This window comes from Fundulus heteroclitus, chromosome 4, assembly GCF_011125445.2.
Source record: "Fundulus heteroclitus isolate FHET01 chromosome 4, MU-UCD_Fhet_4.1, whole genome shotgun sequence".
In the NCBI taxonomy this organism is placed as follows: Eukaryota; Metazoa; Chordata; class Actinopteri; order Cyprinodontiformes; family Fundulidae; genus Fundulus; species Fundulus heteroclitus.
In genome coordinates this window covers 4425397-4452015 of record NC_046364.1, presented here as the reverse complement: position 1 = coordinate 4452015, position 26619 = coordinate 4425397, and the positions used below count along the sequence as shown (strand labels likewise).

The window sequence follows — 26619 nt, the reverse complement described above, 5'->3', positions numbered from 1 at the left end:
AGAAAAGGGAAAATATTATTTTAACATATGTGAATAGAGCCCCAGGAACAGATGTACAAGTATTTACAGATTACATGGAAAAGATGCTTGTTGATCAATCCAAGGTGATTATTTTATGTGGGGACCTAAATATTGATTTCCTTAAACACAAAAGCCATAAACCAACAGAATGTTTTCTTAATACTATGCTTAGTGACTCATTATTTCCACTGATTTCACTTCCTACAAGAATAACAGCTAATACAGCATCACTAATTGACAACATATTTAACAATAAGTTGGAGCACATTAAGATGAGTGGAGTCTTGGTAAATGACTTAAGTGATCACTTACCTGTATTCACATTAGTCAATGTCAAAGTGGAACAATGCTCAAATGCTACACCACATAAGATGATTAAATGTAGATCCAGAAGCAAACGTTCAATAACTGCCTTACAAGAAAGTTTGTCAAAACAAAGCTGGGATACAGTTCTGGTTGAACATGATGTGGATAAAGCATACAAAAAGTTTTTACAAATCTTCATAGCTGCCTATGACTTACACTGTCCAATCAAAACATATACAATTTAAACAAAAAAGAATGAAGACCCTTGGATGACGGAAGGTTTAATAAATGCATGTAAAAAGAAAAATGCACTGTATAAAATGTTTGTTAAAAAAGGAACTGTGGAATCACAAATAAAATATAAAAAGTACAAAAATAGACAACCTAATATAATCAGAAGCTGTGAAAAAGCTTACTACACAAATCTGCTGGAGAAAAATAAAAACAATATGAGAGGCTTGTGGAGTACGTTAAATAGGGTAGTTCATTGTTATTGTTTTGAGGCGGGTTTTTCGCGCATGCGCGCCGGACTGGTAGGCAAAAGGCGAACACAATGGCGGACGCAAACAGAGAAACTGACGAGTTCTCCGCGTATTTTTCTTCTTTAGATAACGTACTACAAGATCGTTTTAAGAGTAAGTTGATGGTTGATGGTATCAGATTGCCAGATCCACACAGCAAAAGCCTTAAGGGACGGAGCGAGTCTGTGAAATGCTGGCCAAGTTTTCTGTACCGCGACATATACAGCCGCCTTATAAACACGACAGGCCAGTACAGACAGAGAGCACGAAAGCCCCTGAAACCACTGGACGGCTACAATTATTTTAAATCGGGAAAAAGGCTCCAGCAACGCCCGCGACGCCATGAGGGATTAATCGGTCAGAAAATGGATGGATGGATGGATGTTGTTCACACATGTTTGTGCAACAGCACAAAGCGGCGTCGGACACAGGCCGCGTCTCAGCAGAGGCCCGGTAGGTTAAAAAAAAAAAAATTTCACTACGGATTATTTAGGTGTTTTTGTCTTGTTAAAATGGGTGGCGGTGTCGGCGACATTGCAGCGTAAACACAGAAGTACTAGCGCCCGTGAACCGGGGCGTAATGGCAGCAGCAGCGGCTGTAGCCCCTGCTGCTAGCTGCTGCTAGCAGCCCCGGCCCGGCCCGTGTAGCCGCCCCGGCCCGGCCCGTGTAGCCGTAAACACTACACGGGCCGGCGCCGCCGGCTACACGGGCCGGGCCGTGTAGCCGGGCCGGGGCGCCGGCGGCGCCGGCCCGTGTAGCCGGGCCGGGGCGCCGGCCCGTGTAGTGTTTACGCAGCAGCCGCTGGCTGCTGCCGCAGCCCGTGAACTGGCAGAGCAGCCGCTGCCTGCTCCGCCGCTGCTGCTTGGCTGCTGCTGCTACCGCTTCTCCGGCCCGTGTAGCGATCTGTGTACCCTCCGCTGCTATTTAAGTAGAACAATGACTAGAGCAGAATTAAGTTGTATTTACCGGAGATGAAGTGTAGACTGCAAATTCTGTCGTAGTACGATGCCCCCCCAGTCCATTGGGAGTGTCTGCCTGCGCTCTTTTCATTGAAAATATCCATTTCTTTCTTCGTCCTTCCTCCTTTGGAAAACGACAGAAACGTACATCCAACGATTTGGAATGCCTCTCTGTGCAACCGGGAGCACAACAAGTCGTAGGCATTGCTTAGATTCCATAAATAAACGAAGTAAAAGTACGCTCTAAATCACCCGTTTTGTCATGTAGTAGACGAGAACAGTACTGTTTTCTGCCTACCAGCGGGACCCGGATGTAGCGCTGACGTCACGCGGGACGTCACACGTGAACTACCCTATAGAGTCATTAAGAAAAACCTTGAAAAAAAATTTGTACCAGACTGTATTACACAAAATGATTACAAAGAGACAAATCTATAAAACATTGTAAATATATTTAATGAGTACTTTGTTAATATTAGACCTGAAATGGCAAATAAAATTAATAATTCAAATAATGGAAATATTTTAGGAAATGTTTTGGAAATTAAGGAGTCGCAGTTCTTGACTCCAGCAAACAGTAAATAAATAATAAACATTATAAATCATTGCAAGAGCAAACAATCAAAAGATCACGATGAAACTGACATGATTCTAATCAAAAGAATCATTCATGAAATAGTTGTACCCATAACTCATATACGTAATCTATCTCTGGAAACGGGAACATTCCCAGCTCAAATGAAGATTGCAAAAGTTGGGCCTATATTTAAAAGTGGGGATAGGCAGGAAATATCATATTATAGGCCCATATCCGTTTTACCCCAGTTTTCTAACATTCTAGAAAAGGTTTTCTCAGCTCGTCTCGATAGGTTTATAGAGAAGCATGAATTACTTAATGAAAATCAATATGGTTTTCGAAACAATGTACTGCCTTAGCCTTAATGAATGTTATTGAGGTGATTATTGATAATATAGATAATAAGTTAATCGCCGTAGGAGTTTTTGTAGATATGAAAAAAGCATTGGATCATCAAATATTATTACAATAACTTGAGAAAAATGGCATTCAAGGAGTTCCACTGAACTGGGTCAAATCCTACTTGTCTAATAGAGAACAATATGTACAGCTAGGTACATCACATCTAGAAGACGGTACATCACTTGTGGTGTGCCCCAAGGATCTATTTTGGGCCCTAAACTGTTTTTATTATATATAAATGACCTTTGTCATATCCATATCTCAGCAAAATTTACATTATTTGCAGACAACACTACCGTAGTCTGCTCAGAGAAAGATCTACAGCTCCTAATGACCGAAATCTCAACAGAATTAAACAAGTTAAAACAATGCTTTGACGATAATAAATTATCAATGAACATTTCTAAAACTAAAGTGATCATTTTTGGCAAACGACCAAAAGACATTCAAGTAAATGTTCAAATAAACAATATTAATATTGAGAGAGTTAATGAACATGCAATTCTGGGCGTGATTTTAAGTCATGATGTAAGCTGGAAACCCCAACTAGCAAATGTTCAATCAAAAATGGCAAGAAGTATATCAATACTTTATAGAGTAAGACACCTGATTGATTATAGAGCACGACATATCCTCTACAATTCATTAGTTCTTCCATACATTAGTTATTGCATAGAGGCTTGGGGTAATACGTACAAAAGTAATCTCAATTCACTTATCAAACTTCAGAAAAAAGCCTTACGAATCGTTCATAATGTTGGATTCAGAGATCATACTAATGCACTTTTCTTAAAATCTCACATAATGAAAATCGAAGACTTAATCAAATTTAAAACTCTTGCTGTAGTGTACAAAGCAAGCCGTGATCTACTTTCTGGCAATATACAAAAAACGTTCAAAAGTAGAGAAGAGAATTATAATTTGAGAGGAAAATTTGTGTTGAGACTTAAAAGTCTGGGGCTCAGCCAAACAGGAGTTGTGTTGTGGAATAGGTTAGATATAGAAATAAAAAGGAGTACCACGCTAAGACAATTTAAAAGCAGGTATAAATATGTCATCTTTAAAAAATATGCATGTAACCCAAACATTTAATGTGATAATTTGTAACATTTTCAATAAGTACTACTAGATATCTTCCTTCTGTACAATTGCCTTAAAATAAGACACTGTATTCATGTAAGTGTGCTTTGATTTGTAATGCCTCCTTTTATCAAAAGACTGCATATGTTAAATGTCATGAATATTGTAATTGGGGGTAGGTTCTCATAAGTTCTTGAACTTCTACCTACTCTTTTTGAGCGCTACTAAAATGTCTTAACATCTCAATGTAAATCTTACTTGTATTTTTGCTCAAAGAAATTGAAAATAAATTAAAAAAATTAAAATTGTTTTTACAAAAATGTACAAAAAAATGTGTTTGACCTGGTTTGTGGACCAAATATTTTAATTTTTTGAAGACCTGAAAGTATGAATATAGGAATAACAATTTTTGCTGCACAAACATGGAATTAATTACGCTCTTTAAAGTAGCATTATAGTATTTCTAAGACACAAAATTTTTTAAAACTAAAAATATTTGTCTGTATAAGTAAAGGATCGAACTTGGAAACAGCTTTTTTTTCACTTCAAACTTACCTTCCTCAATGTTTTTGAAGATAATGCGAACGTATTTGTCTCTGTCAGAGCGGACCTGTTCATGGTTGAAGCCCAGGGCGTGAAGTATCTCATGTTGTATTGTGCCAAAACGGAAACAGCCCTTTCTATTCAGGGAGATTTTCTGTCCTCCTTTCTGACGTCCTAGGTAGGACCAACACCTGAAAGGTACACGCAGAGTGACAAGTGGAAAAATAAATACTTTTTCAGGTCCTGGTGTTTGTTGTAAATATGGTTTACTTTATTTAAACCTGTTTTTATTTATTTTTTTAGGCTCTTTGAGACATTTTATGGGGAAAGGATGGCCATTTACTGTCAGATTATTAACATTTTAATGTTTTGGTTAAAAAAGTGATTGTGCCATCCTGAAAAAATCAAGAATCACCTGATTAAGGGGAATGGATAAAAGAAATGATGGAGATTGCATGTTTCGATTCATTGATAGCCAAACTGCTTTGTCGAAAGGAATAACATATTCATGTCTGGAATCAATATTTGTCTTTTGTAAATGAAGTAAGGTTTTAAATATGTGACAGCTGATATTTTTTGTTGTATGCTGTTTTTTTTTAATCATTACTGATTTATTTTCTTTTTTTATTTGCATTTTCTTCTTAAATGCTTGACAAAAAGGAGGATATATATATATATATATATATATATATATATATATATATATATATATATATATATATATATATATATATATATAATTAAGGTAATCAATCATTTTTTGCCCTCTTGAGGTAATGAGGTAATAATTTTACCTTGGAAAATACTCCAAAACAAAACTGCAGGTAGTCTATGACTGATAATAAAATAAAATAAAAAGTGTTAAATAATTTTTTCAAGTAGAGAAGCGAAATTAGCAAACATATCATTATAATTTGAAGAGTTGTTGAAAACATTTTATGATTTTTTTTATGTGATATGATTTAGTCTTATGTTGGAACAGTGTGTGTGTGTGTGTGTGTGTGTGTGTGTGTGTGTGTGTGTGTGTGTGTGTGTGTGTGTGTGTGTGTGTGTGTGTTCATACCCTTGGCCTGAGAAAAAGTGGATGTAGTCACGATGAGATGATTTACGTCGGACAAAGCGAATGCAGGTAGACTTACGGAAGCTCTTTAGAGCATCAATGATGCGGTTGCGCTCCTTCTCACCTATGGACAAGTGAATGAATGATCGGTTAAAGCTTTACCAATCTCAGATGATTTAATTAAACATGAAGGCAATATTGTTCGCTTCACGTAAGTTGTTATTTAAAACCAGTTCTGCTCACTATAGGCAGAGGAGATCTCGTAGGGCACGTAGACAAAGCGTCCAGATTTGGGCCACTTGCAGCCCCTGGCAGTGCATGGGTCTGCGTTCCTGGTCTTTATATCAGGTATGACAATGTCATCAAGCAGCATCGGTGTTTCTGCTGCAAATTAAATGAAATTAAAATCAATATTAAAACAATGATAATTTAGAGATTTACTTTGAAGTTGCTGTGAGCGAACTGAGGTGTTTTACGTTGATGCTACATTCTCTACCTAACTAAGACCCAAGTTAATTTTGTATATTCAGTTATTATTTTGAAAAGAAATAACTGAACATGTTTTAGCAAACCAAACCATCTTATGTCTTAATCATGCAAAAAGACACCATACCACTAGAAAAGCAGAAACATTTATCTTCTTTAAGAATTTAACAATTTCAAATGTAAAATGTCTGATATAGATTTCATTTTACTCACTTGAGGCATCATCATCATCATCAACGTCGACCGCTGTGCTCTGCAAAACATTCAAAATAGTTTTCCTTCTAGGCAAATAAATGTTTTCTACTAAAGGAAAGCTGTGCAGTTATTTCTTTTTTTCAAAGACTAAACACTTCAGTTTTACCTTTAGCCAAATCTAACATTAATTTACCTCAAAGTAATTTATTTCCAAGATTAAAATCTTGTTTATTTGAATTTGGTCTATCAATCATTTTTAAGAATTGTATTACTTTTCACTGGGAATAAAGTTAACCTTCTTGTCCCAAACTTACCAGTAAGACACTTGTCCCTGAGAGGAAAAGGAGGAAAAGAAAAGCTGGAACCATGATGAAGGTGATCTAAAATTTAAAATGCATACAGTGCTTTATTTATAAAATTTATGTTTAGGATATGTAGAGTGATAAACATGAATCAGAAAAGATTTAAAAGCGTAAAGAAACCATAAGAACTTGCCTGATTAAAAGAAGAGACCTGATGACCTGAGAGTCCGATGCAGGATGGAGTTAAAGTTCATCTCTTCTCTGTTTTTATAAGCTCACACAGGGTGTGGCTTAGCTTGACTGTTTGGTATTTCAAAGGCTTGAAAACAACGAGAGAGAAAAAACTGAGCCACAAAAAATTTCAGAACAAGGAACTAACATCAAAACTGAGAAATCAGTTATACACACACACATATATATATATATATATATATATATATATATATATATATAGTGTGTGTGAATGGTTGTTTGTCCTGTTTGTCTCTCTGTGTTGCCCTGCGACAGACTGGCGACCTGTCCAGGGTGTACCCCGCCTCTCGCCCAGTGAACGCTGGAGATAGGCACCAGCACCCCCCGCGACCCCATGAGGGAGAAGCGGTTTGGAAAATGGATGGATGGATGGATATATATATATATATATATATATATATATATGTGTATATATATATATATATATATACATATATATATATATATATATATATATATATATATATATATATATATATATATATATATATATATATCAAGGACCCAGAACCAAGACAATTAGAACAGGTGTCATTTCACAGAAAACCCCTATTATTATCTTCAACTGTCACTTTATACATGTCATATTAATTAATACTGTATATTCTTCAGTGATGGTATCAAGGCGTTACTTGGTTGTATCTTTAATACTTTATCGGATGGTTGTGCTAATCTTTTTACATCTCTCTTTGCAGGTAAAGAAGCAAACAGGATGTTGTAGTATCGTTCTCCCCATTTTCTCTCCTCTTTCTCTTTCACCTTTTCTCCTTTTTTTCTCTTCTACCTTCTTGTTTCAGTGTCCATATAACATGAAATATTCCCTGCATAAATTATAATAAAGCTTCTTGCATGTATAAATCAAGCGCAGCACTATGGTGAAAGCGGTAAGGCTCCCTTTGTGAAAGTAAAATCTGTTGGGCTGTTTTTGGCATTAAGACAACAATTCTTATTGCCACATTGCCAGACAGGACACTATTTAAAAAACAAAAGAAAAAAAAAAGAAGGTGTGTCATTTCAGCTTTGTTTCATAAAGACCCCATACAATACAATGGCAAAAATATGGTGTACAAGCAGTATTTTAGAGGCAAGTTTATTCAAATGCTCAATAATCTCGATGCCAAGATCCATTAAAGTGTTTGTAACAGAGAAAAACCATAAACTGAAGACATTAGTTTTCAAAGCATCATAGATGCCTGGTTTCTGTGTGTGGGAGAAAGGAAATAAACTTACATAGTCCTTGCTTAAAAAATGCAGAAGCAGAGCTTAAAAAACAATGTTACAAGATTTCTTTAGAACGCTGCTTCTGTGGAAGCATTTAAATCAGGTTGAGTTATCGACCTCAGTCTGTTGTAACACTTTGATGCTATTCCTGTTCTGCTGTTCTGTACTAGATTTTCTGCTGTGTTTGGGGCGGCATTTCCAATGACGACCCAGTTTGGTCCAAGTTTCAGGAGACAGAAAGATGGCTTGATTTTTTTTATTTGGAATATTTTGGTATAAAGAGGGGTTTGAGGCTCACTTAATGAGGTGCCAAATTCCTGTCGCTCCAAAGCAGGCCCACATTGTCAGCCCTCCACCGCTGTTCTTCCCTGCAGGTCTGGGCTGATACTGTGTTTGGTTTTCATTGAATATGTGGAAGTCCATTCTGGTAAAATGTCTCTATGTTGGTCTTGTTTATCTAAGTTTAGGAGCATTAAGTGATGTGTGTATTTGTCATGGACTCAGACAAAAAGCTTTACATATAATATATATTTAATACTAGAGCTACACAAATTGTGTTTGAATAAGATAATTGTGCAGTGAAAGTAAGAAGTACGAGTCTCTGCTTTTCCCTTCAGTTCAATTAAAATTTACGTACAAAGCGCCAATTCACAGCACACATCGTCTCAAGGCTCTTTCCAAAGTCAGACTCCATCAGATCCTCCAGGTTGGTCAGAAAGTTTCCTCTCTAAGGAAACCCAGCAGGTTGCATCAAGTCTCTCCAAGCAGCATTCACTCCTCCTGAAAGAGCGTAGAGCCACAGTGGACAGTCGTCTGCATTGTTGATGGCTTTGCAGCAATCCCTCATACTGAGCATGCATGAAGCGACAGTGGAGAGGAAAACTCCCCTTTAACAGGGAGGAGAACCTCCAGCAGAACCAGAACCAGGCTCAGTGTGAACGCTCATCTGCCTCCACCCACTGGGGCTTAGAGAAGACAGAGCAGAGACACAGAAAGCACAGAAGCTCACATTTTTTTTACCAAAAAAAGTAAAAAAAAAGAAAAGAAAATAACAACTGGACTTTTTTCCAAAGTTGAAGACGTTTCACTTCCCATCCAGAAAGCTTTCACAATTCAAATGTCTGGAGTAGTGTGGAGTTCCAAGGTTTATATTATCGCCCAAAAAGGCCTTTTTATGGCTTAGATAACATGCAAATTGAACTAAAACTGGTCCACCCCTTTGTAACAGGGAGTCGTTAGGATCTCCAGAGGAGATCTCCCCTGTAAGCCAGGCCAACGATTCAGATAAAATATAACCCAAACTTTTTTTTCTTGTGTTTAACATGTTCACATGTAAAAAAAAATTCTATATACAGATTTCTATAACAGATTGGGTATATGTACAGGATTTTGTAAAATAAGCATCTTATAGTATTTAAGAATATAAAAAACAGTATAAAAATAATCTAGCCCTGCGACAGACTTGTGACCCGTCCAGGGTGTACCCCGCCTCTCGCCTATTGAACTCCTGGAGATAGGCACCAGCAACCCCTCACAACCCCTTGAGGGATAAGTGAGTTAGAAATGGATGAAAATTCTAAAGGGGTCCTTGGAATTTTTTTTACTTTTGATAAGGGGGTCCCTGGCCCCCAAAGGTCGGAGAACCCCTGATCTAGGGTGTCACTGAAAAGAACCCTCCAGCTCTGCAACAGCTCCATGCATGGCAAAGGAGACGTTGTCCATCATCTGCTGCTCCAACAGACCACACCATAAAACACAGGTTCACAAACTTTTCAGCCTGGGACCCTAAAATAACAGTGTCACAGACTGGTGACCCTCCTTTCGCTGGTGGGATTTAATTTTTTATTTATTTTTTGTAGGGAAATTATGAGAATAAAGTCATAACATTTTGAGAACAAAGTGTAAAATTATGAGAATAAAGTTGTATTTTTATAAGATTTCTTACAAAACAAATGCAGCCTTCTTCTGGCTTTCAAATGAGAAATGTTGAGTGCCTTATAAAGTTATACTTGGCGCTAGTGATGGGTCCGGCAACACCAAAGCATTGGCACATGCGTCGAGCTCATAGAGCAAAACCCATGTCGATGCCGATACAGGAACTGTTTCGATTTGAAACTGACGCGCTACACTGTGTTTATAAGGAAGGATATCCATCAATGGGATGCATCTGCCAAAAAGAATCTTTGATCTTTAGCGGTTCAACAAATTCATCGAGAATTATGGAGCTTCCTCAAGCCAAAAGAAAGGTTTCCGCCGTGTGGGACCATTTTGATCTCACATTGGAGAAAAAAAAAGGTATTTGTTTTAATTTCCTTGTTGTTTCATCCTGTTCCTCTCAGAGTTTCCACTGGATCTATCTGAATTGAAATTAATTTCAAAGTGACTCTTAGTTTTCTGCAGGTTATCTCAATCTTAACCATCAAGCTTCCAATCTGGAGTCATTAAGTGAGTTCACCCTGGCAACACTTCTAGACCTCAGATGTAAATCAGTTCCTCCAAGTCGTGCAATGAGGCCATCAGCAGACTACAGTCAGAATGTGCATTTGTAATCAGAAGCCCAGCCAGGAACATCTGGCTGGGCTTTTTTCGTCATTGAAATGACTGTCGTCATTTCAGCTTTTAACTTTTTGCTCTCTCTCTTTTTCTTCATAGTAGGTACACCTGGTCTGGCGTTCTGTTAACTGTGACATCATCCAGAGAAGACGGCTCACCCGCTACTACCATCTAATGTAGAACAGATTACTAGATCAATGTGTGCTTCTGTGCTTTTTTGTCTTTCTTGTTGTGTCTCTGCTCTGTCTTCTGTAACCCCAGTCGGTCGAGGCAGATGACCGTTCATACTGAGCCCGGTTCTGCCGGAGGTTTTCCTTCCCGTTAATGGGGAGTTTTTCTTCCCACTGTCGCTTCATGCTTGCTCAGTATGAGGGATTGCAGCAAAGCCATGTACAATGCAGACGACTCTCCCTGTGGCTCTACGCTTCTCCAGGAGTGAATGCTGCTTGTTGGGACTTTGATGCAATCAACTGGTTTCCTTATATAGGACATTTTTGACCAATCTGTATAATCTGACCCAATCTGTATAATCTGATTGAACTTGATTTTGTAAAGTGCCTTGAGATGACATGTTTCATGATTTGGCGCTATATAAATAAAATTGAATTGAATTGAATTGAATCTTCACAACAGCTGTCTGCCCCCACTTCAGGCATGTTATTGAGCATTGTTAGTTTGTCGTCTGTCAATCATGTACTAAAATGCCAATTTGTTATTTTTAGATAACCTTTGCCAACATCTTAACATCGAAGTGGGCAGGCAGACCAAAAGTCCCACTGCTGATGCAATCCAGGAGGTGCACAGATACTTGGCAGAGGGCAATAATGCTAGGTGCCAGGATCCTATGATATACTGGATAAAAACCTGATAAAATACATGATAAAAAACAAAACAATCTATCCAAACCTCTCACGCCTTTCATTACAATTTATCTGCAGTCCAGCCTCATCTGTGTTGTGTGAGCGGGTGTTTTCTACAGCTGAATATGTGATATCAAAAAAGCATAACAGACTCATTTTCAAAATGTTGGAACAACTTATTTTTTTCAATGAAAATGTGTAAGGAGAAATTTCAGTCCAGAAGCATCCTCATTCACACCATCTTTAATTAGAGGTTATTACGTTATGATACAGGTGTACATCATTTGTTGACTGTATCTAAAAATATCAAAGATATCTTAAATTTAAATGAAAATATTAAGTAATACAACATACAATGACTTAAATTGTAATATTGTGTATACTAAGTCATCAGATCAGTGTCAGTTAACTGTCAACTAAGTTGCCTGTAGAGATTTTAAGGTCCAGCAGGTGTCAGTATTCAGTGACACAGTATCAACACAGTTTGGCAACATGTCGAAACGCTTCATGACACCTCATCTACCCATCACTGTCTACTTGGCACTGGTTTCAGAAATACAAAATCTTTTTTTTTTCTTTTCTTTTTTCTTTTCTTTTTTTTCTGGGAAAAAAAAGAAGAAAAAAAAGGAAAAAAAAGAAGAAAAAGAAAGAAAAAGAAAAAAAAGGGAAAAAAAGAAATACAAAATCTTTTTAGCACATCAGTATCAAATCATCTCAGGACCCCCACCTTGGGAACCCCTGCAATAGAAGTTGGCTGATGCCACCACAGAGTCAAAGAAGATATTCAGGAGTGCCCTTTGCTCAGTCTTACTGTCCACTTCATAGCCCAGCAGAACACACAAAAAATCATGATGCTTTGGCTCTTCAGTCAAGCAATTGAAAGGGAAGCTTCAGCGCTTCACAAGGCTTCATTTGTAAAGAACCAAGAACATTAAAGCTGGATACTGCCAACACAGGTTGACCATCAGATGAATATAGAGTGTCCTGCAGATCCCTATATTCCCCAGCAGCTTGACGAGGGAACTATTGGCAGGTGTGCAGTCAGGATAGGCCAGCCACGCCCACAGTGAAGATTCTCAAAGGAGAAGAGAGCCCACTAAAAAGCCCACACCCACTGAAAAGTATATAAAAAAAGTATTTTCTTTTTCAGAGGAAAGGTCAATAAATGGGAAAAAGTGAGGCGAGGAATGATAATTTATTAATTTGAACAAAGATTTCCCAAATTTGATCCCTTTGAACATGCAACAGCTTTTGTTTACCAGCACATTTAGTATGGCTTATTGCTATAAAAACTCATAACATGAGGAAAAACACTCGGTGTGTTGGTATTATCTGTGGTTTTCTTAATAATTTCTTGCACTTCCCTAAAGAGAACCAAAGTGGTTTGCTCTGAAATGGGCACATTCCTCCTGAATTTCACACAAGAAGACATTGATGACAACACCCAGAAGAGAAAATGTTAAAAGAAATTAGACGCAACACATTGAATTAGAATGTTGAGTCGTCTTAAGTTTTAGCATCAAGAGGTGCACATTTTGTTATAAATATGTTTGGAATCGTTGTACGGTAGACCCAGTTTGGAGCCAACTTCAGTTGCTGGACAGATGGTCTCACATTTGTCTCTACAATCTGTTGGTTTGAGTACCAACGTTGTCTCCTACCATAATTGATTTTGACCAAATGTCCCAATTCAGCCAAATAAACTCCAAAAGCTTAGAGCAGATAATTCAGCAGTTAAGTTCCTCCTCAAGCTGCCTTGATGTTCTCCCCGCAGCTTTCTTTAAAAAAGTTTTACCTGTCATAGCGTCTGATTTGACTCAGATAATAAACGCGTCCCTTCTGTCAGGTGTTTTCCCCCAGTCCCTAAAAACAGCAATTATCAAACCACTGCTGAAAAAGAACAATTTAGACAAACTTCTACTCCAGAACTATAGGCCCATCTCAAACCTCCCCTTTATCAGTAAGATCATTGAAAAAGTTGTATTTCAACAATTAAACACCTTCTTAACTACGACCTGCCGCTTTGATGTTTTCCAGTCAGGTTTCCGTGCTCACCACAGTACAGAGACCGCCCTTATCAAGGTGTTTAATGACATCCATATAAATACAGACTGTGGAAGAACCACCGTGCTGGTTCTATTGGACCTCAGTGCAGCATTTGATACTGTTGATCACTCCATCCTGTTAGAACGCCTGGAGAACTGGGTCGGTCTCTCTGCTACAGCTCTCAACTGGTTTAAATCCTACTTAAAGGACAGGGACGTTTTGTATCAGTAGGTAACTTTACATCAGAGATGACAAAAATCACATGTGGGGTTCCCCAAGGGTCCATCCTGGGTCCCCTCCTATTCAATATCTACATGCTCCCTCTTGCTCAGATAATAAAAAACAACCACATCAGCTACCATCACTACGCAGATGACACACAGCTCTACATCACCATGTCACCAGGTGACTATGAACCAGTTCAAGCACTGAGTAAATGCCTAGAAGAAATCAATGCATGGATGTGCCAAAATTTTCTCCAATTGAATAAAAACAAAACTGAAGTAATAATATTTGGACCAATAGAGGAAAGATCAAAAGTTAGCACACAGCTTCAGTCGCTTCAGCTAAAAACCACCAATCAGGCCCGAAATCTGGGAGTAGTGATGGACTCAGACCTGAACCTCCAAAAGCATCTAAAGACAATTACAAGGTCAGCTTTCTATCACCTGAAGAACATTTCTAGGATTAAAGGACTAATGTCTTAGCAGGATCTGGAAAAACTAATCCATGCGTTTATATTTAGTAGAATTGATTACTGCAACGGTGTTTTCACAGGACTTCCTAAAAAGTGGGTCAGACAGCTGCAGCTGATCCAGAACGCTGCTGCCCGCGTCCTCACTAAGACTAAGAAAGTAGAGCACATAACCGCAGTTCTAAAGTCCTTACACTGGCTCCCTGTATCTTAGAGAATAGACTTTAAAATACTTCTGTTAGTCTATAAATCCTTAAATGGCTTAGCACCTAAATACATCACAGACTTGTTATCAGTGTATCAACCCTCCAGACCACTAAGGTCTTCTGGCTCCAGTCTACTCCACATACCTAGAACCAGAACTAAACATGGAGAAGCAGCATTTAGTTCCTATGCTCCGTTTATCTGGAACAAACTTCCAGAAAACTGTAAAAGTGAGTTCTTTTAAATCAAGATTAAAAACACATCTGTTTAAAATTGCCTTTGACTGTTCTAGTTAAACTGTTTTACTGTTTTTAATGTTCTTTTTTGTTACTACATTCTATCCCTACTTGCTTTTATTCTATTTTCTATCTACATTTTATTATTTTGGTATATCTTAATCATGTAAAGCACTTTGTATTGTCTTGTACTGAATTGTGCTATATAAATAAATTTGCCTTGCCTTGCCTTGCCTTGCCTTGGTAAACAGTGGTTGACTCAATAACTACAAGGTGCCCAGGTACTGTCAATGCAAAACAGGCCAAGGTCGTTAACCCTCCACCACCATGTCTGAAAGACACAAACTTGTTTGCACCAGAATGTGAAACATCTTTACTTTGGCCAAATCAGACTAATGGACAGAGTTCCAGAAGATCCAACTCTGCAAATCTAAATCTTCCATGTTCTGTGAGGGTTTAACAGGACCAAAAGCTGGAACTTGAAAGCTGCATGGAGAAAAAATATTTAATTGAAGTTACAAAAGTAAACTTTAAAATCAGTTAGAACAGGGCAGCAACAGGGTGCAAGAAATCAAATGGAAGAAACCAGTGTGGAGAAATGGAAACAAGGGAGTTTAAACATGAAGGAGCATGTGGAAAAAATTGAGGCAGAAAAAGAAAAAGGCAAAGAGGAGGAGATGAGCAACAACTGAGACCAAAGAAAACAGATGAGCTGAGTGGAGGAGCACAATGAACAGGGACTGAAGAGAAATACATGGAAGGAATCTAAAAAAATATTACAAAATATATAAAGGATGGATTAAAAACACAATACACAAAGGTATGAACTAAACTGGTAGCAGCTGGAAAAACACAGTAAAAAACAGAAAGAGAAATCCTAAAGCTCAAGCACCTAAGAATAATAAGCAAAAGGAAATAACTAATTAAAGCACAATCAAGGAAACATAACAGCAATAAAATAGTCGAAATACAAAATAACAGAAAATACAGAAACTTGTAGAAACCTGAAAACTCAAACATCTAAGAATAACTCCAGCCCTATCACCACAAGAGGGAACTGTTGGACAGCTAAGAATATTAATTATACACTGGGATGCTTAAAGCTGTAGTTGGTAAACACTTTTTGTTATACTGGGTAAAATGGTCCTTCCATCCTGAAAGTAGTCAATACAGTATGTATTCAGAAATAGGAGGTGAAAATTTCTGTGGGAGCTGCAGAACCAATCTCTGTTGTTCGGTCCAAACGGCAGGGATTGGTCATAGTTTTGGTTCTGGCCACACTCACCTCTGTCCCTTAAGTTACGGGAGGATCACGTTATCCATAGGTTGTCCCACATGCCAATCATTCTGACGTGCTCACGTAATGCCAGTGTGCGTGCTCGTACCTTGTAAGTTTCTGCTTGCTGTCTGTGCATGCACACTTCTAGTGTTTATGTATCCGGTTAGCTCAGCGGTTAGCTTAGCAGTTAGATTTAGTGTTAGCCAGTCATTGTAGCTCTGATGCTCTCACTGTATACTTTGAATATGGCTGAGAGCCGCAAAAAGCAAACAGCGTACAAGTTTATGAGAAGAGGAAGGCCTCAGTAGAAAGTAATGACCAGAATGAATTTGGATTTTTTTCACGAGATCCCCTATGAGGAGAGGGAGAGGAGGAAAGATGGTCTTGCACATGTGCAGTTATTCATAAAAGGGAAACTTTTGGGGGGAAAAATTGCTGACTCTACCTTTAATATGCTGTACTGTTTATTTTATGTTTAATTATTGCACGAATGGTTGTTTACATCTGTTTTGGTGAACAGGGAACCAATTTTACCTTGCATTTTGAGGAGATGGACTCCACTGTACCACCCTATCCTTCTGAACACCTCAAGTGAGGAACATTCTGCGGAAGACCAAAGTAAGGAAGGCTGCAGGTCGGGATGGCATCAGCTCCAGGCTTCTGAGGTGCTGCGCAGATGGGCTGTGTGGCATCATAGGGCACATCTTGCACATTAGTCTGAAGCAGAGGAGAGGACACCAGCTGTGGAAAGCCTCTTGTGTGGTACCAGTGCTTAAGACCCCACAACCCAAAAACCTCAACAGCTACAGGCCGGTAGCACTAATATGGCACCTGATGAAGTCTCTCGAGAGGCTGATTCTCAACCATCTTCACCTCTGGTGATTGATACTGAGAATTTCTTTGCTTTTCCAATTCATGAGGATGGTTTTCTTTGCAATACAAAAGGCAGTGAAAGCATGGAAGGTGATTTTTTCCCCCCCCAAAACATCCAAGTTACCCAGCAAGCAAACTGAGGGGAAGGTGGAATTTTACATCTCACTTTGACAAGTCCTTACATAACTGCACCCAACACCTCTGAACAGGTGTACATAACCGTAGTGCATGAATATAATTGTCAGAATTATTGCCTGTGCACTGTGAAGAGATATTATATTGTGCAAACCCATCCCGAATAATCTTTGACCTGTAAAGTGTACTCTGTGAATGATTTTGTATTGTATTTGTTGTAAATTTGTGCTTTTAGTAATTTTGAAAGTTTTTAAACATATTTGAGCCCAGGTGTTTTGTTCAAAGCTGACTGATAAATCCTCTTTCCATTTCATAATAGGAAGAGATATTGAATCATCTAATTTAGACGGTGTCCTGTATAATTTAGACAGTAGTTTTGGGGGGTTTAGATCCAGGAACCACCTTTAATATGCTTAAATTCATTTTTAATTATATATTTAATTTGTTGATATTATAAGAGCAAACTCAGTTTCTTCAACTACATATTCCAGGTATTCAATACCTTTACCCTTCCAGTAGGGAAAGTTTCTATTTTTTTGTTGGATGATTGCAGATGGGTGTACAGCTGCATGGGATAAATTAGGACTCCATCATTTTAAGGAACTCCCACCATCCTGTCAGAGAAGAGCTGATGTTGATATTTTTTAAAGTCTCTAGAGGTATTCTGCATCACAACATCTAACTCAATCCAGAAATTCTCATCTCACACCCCACCCATGGTAACCTGACTCTAGCCAGATGTATTTCGTCCCACCTAGCTCCACTCACATCCATCTGGGACCTCTCCATAGGAATTGCCTTTTTTGAAGGCTGGGCCTTATCAAAAATCCTTGCATATGATTGGATAAGCCACTTGTCTGTCATCTTTATCAACGTGCTATTTCAACCACTCACATCGAAGCTAACCCGTGACACTGATGAGAGAGACGCAGGAAAAAACAAAACTTTTTTTTTTATGTGTTTGCGGCTCTAGCAGCACACGTTTTATTGACAGTGAGCTGACAGGAAGAGGGGGGAAGACAGGCGGCAAAGTGCCGCGGGTCGGAGTCGACCCCGGGCCGACCGTGTTGAGGACTAAAGGCCTCCTAACTTGGTTCGTGCTAACCGCTCCGCCACGGGCGCGTCTCGGAAAACAAAACTTTCCAAATCCAGTCGGGAGAAGGGCGAAAACATCGTTTCCACCAACAAAAGCCTTCAGAGGCGTTCTCTGATGTTCTTTTAATGAAACAATATTAGGTAGATTGGACAACACGAAAGAAATAGCAGCATCAACGTTAACGTTTGCTTCCTCGACGAGCCGCCATTGTTGTCTGTCTCACGTCACGGTCGCTTCTCCACTACGTCACCTCTATGAAACTCCAGCTCTGTGTCCTGATTGGCTAGACAATAAAATTGGTTGGAGATATCACTCTCTATGGAAGAGGTCCCAGATGTATGTGAATGAAGCTAGGCCAGGGGTGGCCAACTCCGGTCCTCGAGAGCCGGTGTCCTGAAACCTTTAGAGATTTCCCTGGCCCCACACACCTGAATCAAATAGCACAATTAGCTCCTCAGTATGCAGTCAGGTTCTTCAGTGTCCTGCTGATTATTTGACTCAGGTGTGTCAGACCAGGGACCCCTGAGCTAGGCGGAGCGATATCAATCTGGCTAGAGTCAGGTTACACCCATGGGGCATAACCACAAATAACATTGAACAGCACACAAGTTTCAATTTCTAGGGTCAGACTCAGACTATTTGACACTCTTTTCATGTCCATAACATTCCTGATAAACTATACAGAAAGGTACAGATGGGAAAAGAAGTTGGAGTCAAGATACAGTGTTAGACAATTATGCTAACTTACTTTGATATTTATGGAAAGTACATTATGGGGGCATCAAGTTATGACTGTTTTTAGAGTGTTGTGATTTATACATTATTATTATTATTATTATTATTAATATTATACATTGGGTTTTTTTCCTGTTATGTCACTGTTTGTGTTTACCTGATGTTTTTTTTTTTTTTTACCTGTTAAAAGGGTACATTTTATTTAAAACAATCATTGTATTTAAAACAATGATCCAGGAAAATAATTTCTCAACACCAATCTTGTCTTTGAAATATCCTTCTTTATTGGGCAGGTTATTACATTGTTGCACAAACAATGTTCATTGCAAAGCAGAACTTCCTTAATTTATATTTTTGTGTTTTCTTCCCCTTTAAGACCAATAATATTTTTTTCTAGTTGTCTCAGACTTTCACTAATCACTGATTAGTGAAAGTCTGAGTGACAGGTGCAACACAGGAGCGATGTTACGCAAAGCAAGGCAAAAGAAGCTTTTCTAGCCATGCAAAAGGAGCGGTTTTGGCGATTAAAGGAAAGCTAGACCTGGGATGGATGAAAAGCAACAGTGGCTGGGGTTGAAAAATCCAAATGTTTGTGTCTTGTCGCATTACGACAACCAATCAGGAACTTGATGTGGCTGTGACGTGGGCAGAAGTACTGCTGCGGAGACAAAGCTGTTTTCATTTTACATTGAAGACAAGCTGATAATAGCAGCCTATGGTTGGCCTGGGTTGTATGACTCAACCAATTAATACTACCAAGATAAATCCAGAAAGGACCAAGCCTGCAGAAGAGTGAGTGAGGAGACTGGAGTGGTAGTTAAGGCAAAGCGTCACCAAATAACACCATTGTACTGCTGTATTTCTGGCTTGTACAGAATCTGTTTTCTGAGCTTGCCTGACCCCTGTTTATTGAGCCTGCCCGTTTCCAAACTTGGATCTGTTCCCCAAATCTGTGCCCAGCATCTGCTCTGGACTATCATGCACATTTATCACCTGGTTTGACCCTGAACTGGTTTCCATTTATCATTCTGCCTGCCTGTCACTCCCATTTTGACCCATTACCCGTCCTTTAATAAATTGCCTTTAAAACAGCATCTGCTTGTCTGGCTGAATACTGGGTCCTCCGCCCCTGTTCATGACAGAAATCTTGAGAGCCGAGGATTGTAGTCCAAACAAAGGCTTTTTTACCCCGTTTACACTACCCTTTTTTAACTGAGCTGAGACCAGTCCAAGCTTGGTAACCGAGATAACTCTCAAGTGTAAACAGTAAGCAGACTGAACTGAACCGAGCTAGACATAACCGTCCGTCCGTCCGTCTTCTTCCGCTTATCCGGGGTCGGGTCTCGGGGGTAGCAGCTTCAGTAGGGAGGCCCAGACGTCCCTCTCCCCAGCCACTTGGGCCAGCTCCTCAGGAGGAATCCCAAGGCGTTCCCAGGCCAGCCAGGAGACATAGTCCCTCCAGCGTGTCCTGGGTCTTACCCTGGGCCTCCTCCCGGTGGGACGTGTCTGAAACATCTCACCAGGGAGGCGTCCAGGAGGCATCCTGACCAGATACCCGAGCCACCTCAACTGGCTCCTCTCGACGTGGAGGAGCAGCGGCTCTACTCTGAGTCCTCCCCGGATGACTGAGCTCCTCACCCTATCTCTAAGGGAGAGCCCAGACACACTACGGAGAAAACTCATTTCAGCCGCTTGTATCCGGGATCTCGTTCTTTCGGTCACGACCCAAAGCTTGTGACCATAGATGAGGGTAGGAACGTAGATCCACTGGTAAATCGAGGTACAGCGCCCGCTTCACAGCAGACGCTGCACCAATCCGCCTGTCGATCTCCCGCTCCATCTTCCCCTAATTCGTGAACAAGACCCCAAGATACTTGAACTCCTCCACTAGGGGCAGCACATCCTCCCCAACCCGGAGAAGGCACTCTACCCTTTTCCGGTTCAAGACCATGGTCTCGGATTTGGAGGCACTGATTTTCATCCCGGCTGCTTCACACTCGGCTGCGAACCGCTCCAGTGAGAGCTGTAGATCACGCCCTGATGAAGCCAATAGGACCATGTCATCCGCGAATAGCAGAGACGCATTCCTAAGGCCACCAAAACGGATCCCCTCAACACCTTGGCTGCGCCTAGAAATTCTGTCCAAAAAAATTATGACCAGAATCGGTGACAAAGGGCAGCCTTGGCGGAGTCCAACTCTCACCAGAAACAAGTCCGACTTACTCCCGGCAATGCGGACCAGACTCTGACACCGGTCGTACATGCCTGAGAGCCAAAAGCCCCCTAGTGGACTCCTAGCAGGGCAACACTGGGCTGAACACTCTGACCAACTCCCGGGAAAAATCATAATATGAGTGGCATAGAGGGGAGTCGTTCTGCCACTCAGATGTTCCCCACAGTCTTGCTTTACCAGCCAGCAAGGATATAGCATATGTGACTTTTGAGCGATCAGTGGGATAAGATGACGGCTGAAGCTCAAAATGAATGTCACACTGGGTGAGGAATGCCCGACAATGCTCGGGATCACCCCTAAAGAGCTTGGGCAGGGTGAGACGAGGTTCTGGAAGTGACATGACTGCGCGTGACGTAGAGGCTGGAGCTGGTGTTTGCGGAAGTGACGGGTCTGGAGAAGCTCACCACTCCTCTTTGTGGAAAAAGGGCACCATCATATTCCTGAACTCTGTGGTTTCTTACAGAATATCAAAAAAAAATATTGGTAAGTTACTTTTAAACTTCTTTTGATGATTAAAAGGCTATATGTGAACATATGTGACAACAATGAACATGTGTGCCTCTACAGTAAAGGTGCCTACTAATAGAGTGCAAGTTGATGAAACATCCCCACCATAAATATGTATTGTGTTTAATGATTGCAGCACCACTGCAATCATTAAATACATATACAGTTTTAGTTGCTGAAGATGGTGTTTTTATTCTGAAAATAAACTGTTCATGTCAACATTATGTCTTCACTTGCATCCATCAATACAATAAAATTGAATGCCTCTCCAAATCTGACTGTCGGGCTGAATTTCTACCGCAGGCGGCCCGTAGTGAGTGTGATTGGGTGAATGTGGCTATAGTGTAAAGTGCTTTGAGTGTTCACTATGACTACAAACATGCTTTATAAATTCATTCCATTTCAGTCCATCTTTTTTTTCTATGTAACAACATATTTGTTACTACTCTTAAAATGTCTGCTATGACAACATTTAATCCCAAAAATTAGACTGTGAAATATCTATTAGCTCATCTTTTAGTAAAACATACAATATACCATATAGACGCACCAGTTCTAGTACAGGGATACTTAAAACTTTATCTTTTCTATCCCTTTAAAGCAATGATCTGAGAAAACTTCTCCACAGCCTTTTTCGAAATATGCTTCTTTATTGAAAGATTAGTACATTCTTCTACAAATAAGGTTCATTGCAAAGCAGAATTCCTTAACCCATAATTTTGTTGTTTTTTCCCCTTTAAGAGCCATACATGTTTTTTCCTATATTTGTTTATTATCCCTAAATGCCAAAGCAAAAACAAAAAAGAAATAAAATAAATGTGATTGTAGATGCTTGCTGTTTCTTTCCCAGTAGTTTTCAGTACGAAGGCAGTATTGAATACGATCCTGATCCACCTGGAAGTTGAAGTTGTCAAACCATGGAGTTCTGATTGAGTACAAGACAAAGAAAAACATAGAAAGTAATGAGTAACTTTTCATTTAGGCAGATTTACACACCCATTAGCTATATATATATATATATATATATATATATATATATATATATATATATATATATATATATATTATTATTTTTATTTAATTTTTTTACTAACAGCACTCGTAAAGCTTGTTGACGCGGGCGATGTCATTGACGTCCATTTTTATGCGTTGTCCAAACACCAGATCTGGGTCGCTTTTGGCAACGATGGTTTGTTTCCCATTTTTAGAGAAGGCTTTGCTTTAAAAAGAGAATTGGAGTCAAAATAATAAGTGGAGCATTATAGTTAATAACTGTATGAGTGCTGGTGAAGACTCACTTGGGGTATTCCATGACAGAGTTGAAGTCATACGGAGTCCCCAAGTTGTTAGTTTTCTTCTTTTTAAAGTTGCCCTCCTTTCCTGCCCCGCATTCAGAACAGAGAAAATATTCAGTGTCAGCTGTTGGCAAATATTGGTCAAATGTTGCAGTTTAGCTGCCAAAAATTGCAAAATTTGAGATCTGAGGGTAGTCGGCCCCCAAAACTCTTTAAATTTTACAAAAAAAAAGTGTTTGACCTGGTTTGTGGACTAAATATTTTTATTTTAAAAACCTGAAAGTATGAATGTGGGAAACACAATTTTTGCAGCACAAACATTGAATTAATTACACTTTTTAAAGTAACATTACAATATTTCTAAGACACTAAATTTGCTAAAACTAAACAAATCTTTAAAATTTGTATCTATACAAGTGAAAGATCGAACTTTGAAACAGCTTTTTTTTTTTACTTCAAACTTACCTTCCTCAATGTTTTTGAAGAGAATCCAAACGTATTCGTCTCTGTCAGAGCGGGACTGTTCATGGTTGAAGCCCAGAGCGTGAAGTATCTCATGTTGTATTGTGCCAAAACGGAAACAGCCCTTTCTTTTCAGGGAGATTTTCTGTCCTCCTTTCTGACGTCCTAGGTAGGACCAACACCTGAAAGGTACACGCAGAGTGACAAGTGGAAAAATAAATACTTGTTCAGGTCCTGGTCTTTGTTGTAAATATGGTTTACTTTATACAACCTTATTAAATTGATTTAATTGTTTAAGCTCTTTGAGAAATTTTATGGGGAAAAGGATAGCCATTTGTTGTGACATTCTTAACCTTTTTTGGTTAAAATAGTGATTGTGCCATCCTGGAAAAATCAAGAAACAGCTGATTAAGGGGACAATTGCTTATGTCTGTTTGTCTGGTGTTTTTTCATTTATTTTTTTTTTACTTAAAAGTTTGACAAAGAGTTAATCCATTTTGACCATCCATTTTCTAACACACCTATCCCTTGTGGGGTCACGAGGGGTGCTGGTGCCTATCTCCAGCTGTCAATGGGCAAGAGGCGGGGTTCACCCTGGACAGGTTGCCAGTTTATCGCAGGGCAACACAGAGAAAAACAGCCATTCACGCACACACTTACACCTAAGGACAATTTAGAGAGGCCAATTAACCTAACTGTCATATTTTTGGACTGTGGGAGGAAGCCGGAGTACCCGGAGAGAACCCACGCATGCACAGGGAGAACATGCAAACCCCATGCAGAAAGACTCAGGACAAAGGTAGGATTTGAACCCAGGAACTTCTTGCTGCCTGGCAACAATGCAATCCACTACATCACTGTGCAGCTACGTATTTATATATATATATATATATATATATATATATATATATATATATATATATATATATATATAGATAGATATATAGATATATATATATATATATTTATTTATATATATATATATATATATATATATATATATATATATATATATATATACATATATATATATATATATATATATATATATATATACAGGACTGTCTCAGAAAATTTGAATATCGTGAAAAAGTATACTAGTAGGCTATTCAACTAATCACTTGAATCGTCACTCGTAATTAACTCAAAACACCTGCAAGGGTTTCCTGCGCCTTGAAAAACACTCAGCTTGGTTCAGTAAACTAAATCCCAAGTATGGGGAAGACTGCTGATCTGACTGCTGTCCAGAAGACCATCATTGACACCCTCCATCAGGAGGGTAAGACACAAAAAGAAGTTTCTCAAAGAGCAGGCTGTTCACAGAGTGCAGTTTCAAAGCACATTCACAAAAAGTGTGTTGGAAGGGGGAAATGTGTCAGGAAACGCTGCACAACCAAGATCTGGCACCTGCCCAAAGTGCCAAAACCACCAGTAACTGGTGTACTGACCATGGCATTACTGTCCTTGATTGGCCTGCCAATTCCCCTGACCTGAACCCCATCGAGAATTTGTGGGGTATTGTGAAGAAGAAGCTGAAAGACAGCAGACCCAACAATGCAAATGAGCTAAAGGCCGCTATTGAAGCATCCTGGGCATCCATAACACCTCAGCAATGCCACAGGCTGATTGCCTCCATGCTACGCCGCATTGATGCAGTAATCTGTGCAAAAGGATTCCCAACCAAGTATTGAGTGCATTAATGGACATTTTCAAATGTTTGATTTTGTTTTGCTGTTATAATTTATTTTTTTTACTTGGTCTGAGGAAAAATTCTAATATTTTGAGATAAGATTTTTGAGTTTTCTTCAGCTGTACGCCATAATCAGCGATATTAAAACAATAAAAGACTTGCGATATTTCAGTTGATTTGGAATTAATCCAGAATGTATGACATTTCATGTTTTTTAATTGCATTACAGAAAATAAAGAACTTTATCACAATATTCAAATTTTCTGAGACAGTCCTGTATACAGTATATATATATATATATATATATATATATAACAGAATTATAATGTGATATGATTCAGTTTTATGTTGGAACAGTGACGTGTGTGTGTGTGTGTGTGTGTGTGTGTGTGTGTGTGTGTGTGTGTGTGTGTGTGTGTGTGTGTGTGTGTGTGTGTGTGTGTGTGTGTGTGTGTGTTCATACCCTTCGCCTGAAAAAAAGTGTATGTAATCACGATGAGATGATTTACGTGGGACAAAGCGAATGCAAGTAGACTCATTGAAGCTCTTTAGAGCATCAATGATGCGGTTGCGCTCCTCCTCACCTATGGACAAGTAGAATGATCGGTTAAAGCTTTTTACCAATCTCAGAATATTTAATTAAACATGAAGGCAATATTGTTCGCTTAATGTAAATTGTTATTTAAAAGCAGTTCTGCTCACTATAGGCAGTGGAGATGTTGTAGGGCACGTAGACAAAGCGTTCAGATTTGGGCCACTTGCAGCCCCAGGCAGTGCATGGGTCTGCGTTCCTGGACTGTATATCAGGTATGACAATGTCATCAAGCAGCATCGGTGTTTCTGCTGCAAATAAAAAAACAAAAGAATTTCAGAATATCAAAACAATAATCATTTAGAAATTTACTTCAAAGTTACTGTATAATTTGATGTTGCATTCTCTACTTAAAAAAATCTCAACAATACTTGGACATATACTTGCAAGTTGGACTTTGGTTTTAGCACTGTTTGGTATCAATCCCCCATTATTTTCTACTATTCAATATAGGATGACTACAGATTATGCTTCTGCTCTGAAGTCTCCCATCAGGGAGATGTGTCCAATTACATTAAAATGATTAAACTTGAATTAATTAAATAAGCTTTTAAACGGTGGTATCACCACAGTTGGGTCCTCTCAACAGCATAGACGCGGGAAGGAGGGTGCTGCGGGGGCTGCAGTCTCCCTCGTCATAGCATCAGCCCCCCATGGTGGGGGGCTGTGTAGTTTTTTTTTTTTTTCGTAAAAAAGAACATACAAGAACAATATAGAATAATAATAATTACAAACAGATACAATATCAAAGGGCTTTACGGGGGCTGTGGAGTAACATAATAGACCAGTTCACACGTGACGTGACGTCAGCGCTACATCCGGGTCCCGCGGGTAGGCAAAAAACAGTACTGTTCTCGTCTACTACATGACAAAACGGGTGATTTAGAGCGTACCTTTAGCAGGGTACACTGTAAAAAAAAAACCTTAAAAAAACGGTAATATTCTGGCAGCTGGGGTGCCAGAAAAATACTGTGAAATAACAGATAATTACTTTCTCATAAAAATACGGTTATTTTCCATAATTAAAATACAGTTTGTAGTTGTAATTTAACAAGTTTTTGTCGTATTTTCATCCTATTTTTAATGTTTAATTACAAACAGTCACATTTTAAAAACAATGAAATTACCTAGAAATATGGTAAATAAATGTTGTCTTACGAATAATACTGCTTAAATTCACAGAAATGTTCTGTTCCTAGCTGT

General features: G+C 39.0%; 1 protein-coding gene across 4 annotated transcripts in view; it reads right to left on the bottom strand.

Annotated features, from left to right (window-relative positions):
- The window catches only part of LOC105938865 (high choriolytic enzyme 2), a 43011-nt gene that overhangs the window by 3326 nt on the left and 13066 nt on the right, over positions 1-26619 (bottom strand). The window contains exons 4-9 of one of the 4 annotated variants that reach the window (XM_036135913.1): positions 25527-25667; positions 25288-25408; positions 23138-23316; positions 22676-22757; positions 22472-22596; positions 22210-22302 (exon numbers count right to left, since the gene is read on the bottom strand). In XM_036135913.1, coding sequence (XP_035991806.1) covers positions 22301-22302; positions 22472-22596; positions 22676-22757; positions 23138-23316; positions 25288-25408; positions 25527-25667 — 650 coding nt within the window. In that variant the 3' untranslated portion in view covers positions 22210-22300. Of the gene's footprint in view, positions 1-4422; positions 4602-5473; positions 5595-5713; positions 5855-6169; positions 6210-6465; positions 6532-22007; positions 22303-22471; positions 22597-22675; positions 22758-23137; positions 23317-25287; positions 25409-25526; positions 25668-26619 lie in introns of those variants that run through there. The other 3 variants (XM_036135912.1, XM_036135911.1, XM_036135914.1) reach the window with 3 other exon arrangements.